Below are 7,156 nucleotides of genomic sequence, written 5' to 3'. Positions count from 1 at the left end.
AGTACACGCAGTAACTCCACATTCCAGGGCAGCGCGTTGCGAGAGCAGAGAAACGCTGTCTTTGTACGAGCGGGTGCCCCACTCCCACAGCCTGAAACCCTGGCCACTTTCACGGTCAGAGCGAGCGTGGCGTGATGGAAGGCGGCGTTAAAATCTGAGCTCCATGCACAAATGGAGAAAGCACCTGGAAACAGACCCCCCCACCCCTGCTGAGGAAGCGAGTCCTGACCAGACTGAGGCCCGAAAACATTAATCCTCTGGAAAACAGTAAGGAACCAGGAGTATCCAAGTCTGGTTTCACACGGGGCTTTTCGAAGGGGACAAGAAAACCAGAGAGGCGTTTACTGCAGAGAAGGGGCTGGCATCCTGCTCCGGGGATGTGCTGTGACAAAGCTCCACAGGCAGGGAAGAAAACATACAGTTCATCCCGGAAAAAGAATGGCCAGCAAAGGCTGCGGGGTGAAATGAAGTTTGATTTCAGACATTCCAAAGCAGACCATTTGGTTGCAGAGCGAGAGCCAACGTGCCCCCAGTTCCCGGGAGCTTGCGTTCCGAGCTCCCCCTTGGCCCTCCCTTTCCAGCAGGAAGCAATCCAGTCTGGTGGGTCACCCACGCTCCCGACGCTCGCTGGCTCTCACCAAACGAAAGCATTTACAATGCTGGGGTGGTTTATTGAGAGGATTCCTAATTACAGCACGATACCTGTTTAAGGCTCCACAGGGAATAAAGCCAAAGACTCGAACGTGATCAGAAGTAACTGCTGGAACTTTGAAACTGCCAGCACTGGGAGCCAGCGCTTGATGCATCGCATCTGAAACAATCAGATAAATAGATCAGATCAAAATGTATGTGGAAAAATACCATGACTGCCAGGCTTTTGAATTCAATAACCAATTCTGCTGAAAGCTTTCCAAGGGAATTTAATAACGCTGTAAAAATGAAGTGTGGGTTACAAAAAGATGCATTTGTTTTCTGGGTAGTTTTGTCTCACCTCCTTGTACAGCCAGGCAACAACAGCTGGCCGTTCTACAAGGGGTAAGTGATGAGTTTTCATCTCTACCACTAATGCAACTTCCTTTTATCAGAACTTCATTTACAGGAAATTCCTTCTGACATAAATTAGGGCCACATGTTCTGATGGTGAAAATTAACATGATAATCACGGCTTCTGAACTTGAGTGTAACAGGGGAGATGGGAAATAACCGAGGCTGATTGCATTTCCCAGTAAGGTGACTCAAAGGCAGAAAAAAACCCACCATAAATTAACAACAGAATTCCCACCGGTATCTCACATGCCTGAGACTGAAAGGCAGGAAAGCAGCCCAAACACACACATCTTCCCAGATTCTTTCCATTAGGTATTGAAAACCAAACCTCTGGTTCAACGTAACACCCCATTCATCTACGCCAAGTCTGAAAACAGAGGGATTCCCACCGGGATGGACAAGGGTCCTGCCACCCCCACCCAGTGTGAAGCATACAGGGTGGGTGCAAGTAAGAGAGGTGAAATCCTGGAGCTGGATCGGCACGCAAGGCTCGCAGGGATGAGGGCTTGTGGAACAAGAGCATCCAGCCACGACTCAGGGCCTGCAGAGGAGCAAGGAAAAAGCAGAAGTGTTTCAAGACACCAGCAGGGCAAGCGCTTCTGTTACCTGCACTGCTGTAGGACAGAAAAATCCCGGTCGTGGATCAGGGCCAGGCCTTGGAACAAAGCTGATCCTTGGAATAAACCTCTTCTCCTGCTGAACACATGCACGCTTAACCTGATGCTTGTGATTAATCCACTGGTCTCAGGGATTTAACTGTGGGTATCTGTGAGCACGGGCAGAAGTTATTTGCAGAATTGTAGAAATTGGCAGGCATTGCCACCTGCAAGAAAAAGCTTTTGTTGTGGCTGGTGCCAAGCTCCATTCCAGTGCCTGGGTAAGCAAACACCAGTGAGCTTTACATCATCGGGCAGGCTGGGCCCCTAAAAACCCTCCCTATTTGTGATGCAGCCATTGATCTGCAGGAAAGCAGGGAGCTCTCCTCTAGAAGTGCATGTGACTTGACAAATACCGCTCCTGCTCGCTTGTGTGGAAAAGAAAACAAGAGTGGGGCTTTAATGTAACACCAAGGATCTCCGTCTAAAGGAAACTAGAATCACGCTATTTATTTTGTGGGTTTAAATTTTGCCAGACAGTGTTTTGAGTTACTCCAAGAGCAGGACATTTTTATTTATGGAATTCCCTTAATCCGTTATAAAAATCCTCTGAGCTAAACCAGCTTCCCAGTATCCAAATCTCTCAGATAACACAACTCACTCTGAAGATGTTTATTTACCAATAACCGTTCCTCCAGGCCAAGCTCACCACCAGTATCTTTATCCCTGGGATAATGCTAAGTCCCCCATCTGACAACCTTATTTCTCTTGGGGAATTACAAAGGCATGAATTCAGAAACATTTTTTGTTTTCATGACTTGCTCAAAGCACCTTTATCTTCCCAAGTTGCTGAATGAACCAATTATCAAGAGAATGTCACAAGAATGCACAAAAAAGGTTCCACCACCAAGGGCCACGCAGCTTTGCTGTACCAGAGGAAAGGCTGCTGGGAGAAAGGATGCGGATCTCCGATCCAGCCCGTTAAGCTGGTCCTCACGGCTGCCCGGCTCCGAACAGCAGCGGTGTGTGAACATCTCTGTGTTATCATCTACTTAGAGTCACAGAGGATCCACTAGTTCAGTGGCCAGATAAACGGAAGATTCTAGCTTCCGTCTTTTTCCCTTCTTTTTCTTCTGTTCATTCCAGAAACAATGTATACTGAAAAGCAAACTTGTCTGGGGACTATTTATTTTTCGCTAGAAAAATAAAGACATTTAGTAGAACTCCCGCTAACCCGTATCAGATGGTGAACAAGCAATTTAAGAGAGCTGGTGCAGATGGGAATTGCTGTCCATGCACTGGCTAGATTACTCTGAAAATCAACATCTATTGTGAAATATTCTTGAAATCAACCAGTATTGTCACCTAGTTATTCCAAGGATGATGTAACAGGTCTTTGACAGATGGCTTTAAAGAGGATCAACCCAAACATGCTTTTTATTTTACAAGACTTTTATTCTGTTTCACAGATTTGACTATTACAGCAGTGAAATTATTACAAGTGACTCATAACATTTAGTTCCAAATAAAAGTAGAAAAACACAAAAACGATAAAGGAAAGTTAAATGAGATGTGATGTGTGGTAAATGTGTTTTAAGAGCACAGGAAAAGTATATAAAAATACATTAGGATCAAGAATTTTGCAGACAGGTTTTGATTCAGCTACAGTTTTGACACTACAGAATCACAGAGTCACAGAGTGGTTGAGGCTGGCAGGGACTTCTGGCCCAACCCCCCTGCTCAAGCAGGGCCACCCAGACCCAGCTGCCCAGGACCACGTCCAGGTGGCTTTTGAGTATCTCCAAGGATGGAGACTTCACAGCCTCCGTGGGCAACCTGTGCCAGTGCTCGGTCACCCTCCCGGTCACAAAGTGTTTGCTCGTGTTCAGAGGGACCCTCCCGTGTTTCAGTGTGCCTGCTGCCTCTGGTCCTGGCACCGGGCACCACTGGAGAGAGCCTGGCTCTTTGCACCCACCCTGCAGGTATTTATAGACACGAATAAGATCCCCTTGGAGCCTTCTCTCCTCCGGGCTAAGCAGTCCCAGCTCTCTCAGCCCTTCCTCATAGGAGAGATGTTCCAGTCCCCTAAGGATCTTCACCGCCCTTTGCTGGACTCTCCCCGGTGTCCCTTCTCTACCGAGGAGCCCAGAACTGGACACAGCACTCCAGGTGTGGCCTCACAGTGCTGAGCAGAGGAGAAGGATCCCGTCCCTCACCCTGTTGGCAATACTTTGTCTAAGGCAGCCCAGGAGACCGTTGGCCTTCTTTGCAGCAAGGTCTCATCGCTGGCTCATGGTCAGTTTGGTGTCCACAGGACACCTTTTCTGCCACGCTGGCTCCCAGCAGGTGCCCCAGCATACACTGGTGCACGGGGCTGTTCCCGCCCAGGTGCAGGACTGGGCACTTCTGCTTACTGAACTTCGTTACGTTCTTACCAACCCGCTTCTCCAGCCTGTCGAGCTCCCTCTGGCCGGCAGCATGAGCCTCGGGCATATCAGCCCCCTCCTGGTTTTGTGTCATCAGCAAACATCGAGGGTATGCTCTGCTCCATCATCTAGATCATGAATGAGGATATGAACAAGGCTGGATCCAGTACTGACCCCTGGGGTGCTCTGCTAGTTTTACTGGCTTCTAACTAGACTTCACGCCACTGATCACCGCCTCTGTGCCCAACCATTCAGCCAGTTTTCAACCCACCTCACTGCTCATCCAGCCCGTCGACTGACAGCTGGTTTACGATGATCCTTTGGACAGCGTCAAAGGCCATCCTGAAGTTCAGTATCTGCTGATCTCCCCTCACCTACAAGGTGAGTCTACAAGATCAGTATCAGATCTGAGAACAATATCTGCTGTTCTCCCCTCACCTACAAGGCCAGTCATCTGCTGTAGAAGTTTATCAAGTTGGCCAACCACATCCCTGTGGTGAAGCCATGCTGGCTGCTCATGAAGAATTGTTTGTCGTTTGTGCAACTGGAAACGGTTTCCAGGATTAGCTGCTCCGTCACCTTCCCAGGGACTGAGGTGAGGCTGATGAGCCCATAGTTCCACAGCTCCCTGTGCCCTCCTTCTTGCCCTTCTTGAAGACAGGAGTGACATTTGCTTTACTCCAGTCTTCAGGCACTTTTCCCAGTCATCACGATCGATCAAAGATTATTGAGACTGGCCTTGCAATGACATGTGCCAGCTCCCCCAGCACCTGTGGGTGCATCACTTCAAGGCCCAGTTTGCTCAAGTATTCCCTGACCTGACCCTCTTCCACTGAGGGCACACCTCCCTTACTCCCACCTTTCCCCCTGGTCTGTGGAACCCGGGGTTCCCCAAGGCCAGTTTTGCTAGTAAAGACTGAGGCAAAGGCAACATTTGGTATTTCAGCCTCTTCCATGTCCTGTGTAACCAGCTTCCCTGTCTTGTTGAGAAGTGGGGCCACATTTTCCCAGTTCTCCTTTTGTCACCTATGTTCTTATAGAAGCTCTTCCTGTCATCTTTGACACTGCTGGCTGAATTCCATTCTGCTTGGGCTTTAGCTTTCCTAATGTCAGCCCTGGATGCTCAGACAACCTTTCCATGGCCCTCCCAGGTTTCCCGTCCTGGCTTACACCCTCTGTACGCTTCCTTTTTGTGTCTGAGTTCAGCTAGAAGTTCTCTCTTCATCCATACAGGCTTCCTGGCATTTTTGCCCGACTTCCTGCTCATTGGAATGGAACTCTCTTGAGCTTGGAGGACACGATTCTTGAATACTAACTGGCTTTCTCAGGCACCTCTTCCCTCCAGGGTCTTACCCCACCGGACTCTTCCAAGCAGATCTCTGAAGAGGCCACAGTCTGCTCTCCTGAAGTCCGGGATTGTGAGCTTGCTTTCCATCCTCCTTCCTGCCCTCAGGATCCCGAACTCCACCATCTCATGGTCACTGCAGACAGAGCTGCCTTGGATCTTCACATGCCCAACGAGCCCCGGCTTGGTGGTGAGTACGATGAGGTCCAGCACAGCACCTCCCTTTGTTGGCTCCTCTGTGGAGGAGGAATTTATCATCAATCCACTCAAGGAACCTCCTGGATTGCTTATGTCATTGCAGATGTTGGGGTGGCTGAATTCCGCCATGAGGACCAGGGCCTGTGAATTCAAACCTGAGGTTGCCCGCCTCTGTCTGTAGAGGACCTGATCCTCTCACTCTTCCTGGTGGGGTGGCCTATAGCAGACACCCGCTGTAATGTCACCTTTACCTGTCCTCTATTTAATCCTAACCCATAAGCTCTCAGTCAGCTCCTCATCCATCCCCAGGAGAGCTCCACACACTCTAGATGCTCTCTCACAAAAAGGGCAACTGCCGTTCCTCGTTCTCCCATCCTGTCCTTCCCAAGGAGCCTAGAAAGCCTACCACTTCAAAAGCACAGTATGCTGAAAACTGTTAATTAGAAAGGTGATAAATCCAAGAGTATATAAAAGGCAAAAATGAAACAGAAAAATGAAAGGAGGATGTGTGTGTGTGTGTGTGTGTGTGTGTGTGAAGTCTATTTTATGGCAAACTTCCAGTCCTTTGGCCACTATAAAGCAAAGTCAGTGGATTTCATATAAATTCTCTGTATAAAGGAATGTCTATGAACTGTGTACAATATGGCCCAGAATAAACATCTCATTATCAGGCTAATAGAGCTCCTCACAGAGGAAAAGAAGGTGCTTACGTCATGGTTTCATCTTCCCAATATAATACTGTCCGGAATTGGACTAGTGCCCCAAAATACCATTTTAGGAACAACGCGAATTCCTTTAATGGAAAGGAAATGCAGTAACCCGCCGACGCTGCAGAAGCAGGGTGCTGGCCATGGCCTCACTACTGCACACTCGCTTTAAAGTTCGTGTGGTTGATTGGCAGGGGGTGAGCCTCTGTGTTGAACACCCAGTCATCCAGGGACAGCACGTCATCTTCACAGAACAGAAGATAGAGGTACCTGGAGCCACAGGGCAAGGGCGGGCAGGGAGAAAATGGACACAAAGGGAAATTAAAGGAAACCCAGGTGGGACTCCGAGCCTGCACAAGCAAGCGTCATCAGCAGGACTGCGATGGGAGCCGCCATTGCCCTCAGCTGCCACGGTTTACGGTGACACATTTCCCGACTCCCTGCCTCACTCTCCCGCTGGAAACTATCCCCCCTGGCGCAAAGGTGGCAAAACGGGGTGGGCATCTGCGCTCAGCCACACCACAAACACTAGCTCACGCTACCAGCAAAGGCAGACCTGCACCAAGGGGCACCAAATTCAGGCTGTAGTCGCACCTCCTCTGCATGCAGGACATTAACCTGGCAGAGGAGATGGCTCTCTCTTAAACCATCAGAGCTAAATTCAAGGGAGCTTAGCAGTCAGAGCCTCCCACTCAGAGCAGCTCTACATCACAGGAACAGGCTTTAAATCCAGCACACCAGCAGAAACCTCCAGAGTGCCAATGACAGCAGTGGTTCTACAGGAGGAAACTACTAAAGCTTTGCAGCACCCATACCCTTGCCCAGTTTTTGCCACGG

At 49.3% G+C, this 7,156-nt stretch overlaps 1 protein-coding gene across 1 annotated transcript in view; it reads right to left on the bottom strand.

Annotated features, from left to right (window-relative positions):
• Window positions 1-3,861: 3,861 nt before the first annotated feature.
• The window catches only part of MAN1C1 (mannosidase alpha class 1C member 1), a 68,109-nt gene continuing 64,814 nt past the window's right edge, over window positions 3,862-7,156 (bottom strand). The window contains 1 exon segment of the mRNA XM_040587733.1: window positions 3,862-6,589. Within this exon segment, the coding sequence (XP_040443667.1) occupies window positions 6,472-6,589 (118 nt within the window). The 3' untranslated portion in view covers window positions 3,862-6,471.

This window comes from Falco naumanni, chromosome 3 (genome assembly GCF_017639655.2).
Source record: "Falco naumanni isolate bFalNau1 chromosome 3, bFalNau1.pat, whole genome shotgun sequence".
Taxonomy (NCBI): Eukaryota; Metazoa; Chordata; class Aves; order Falconiformes; family Falconidae; genus Falco; species Falco naumanni.
This window is presented reverse-complemented; position numbering and strand designations above follow the sequence as displayed.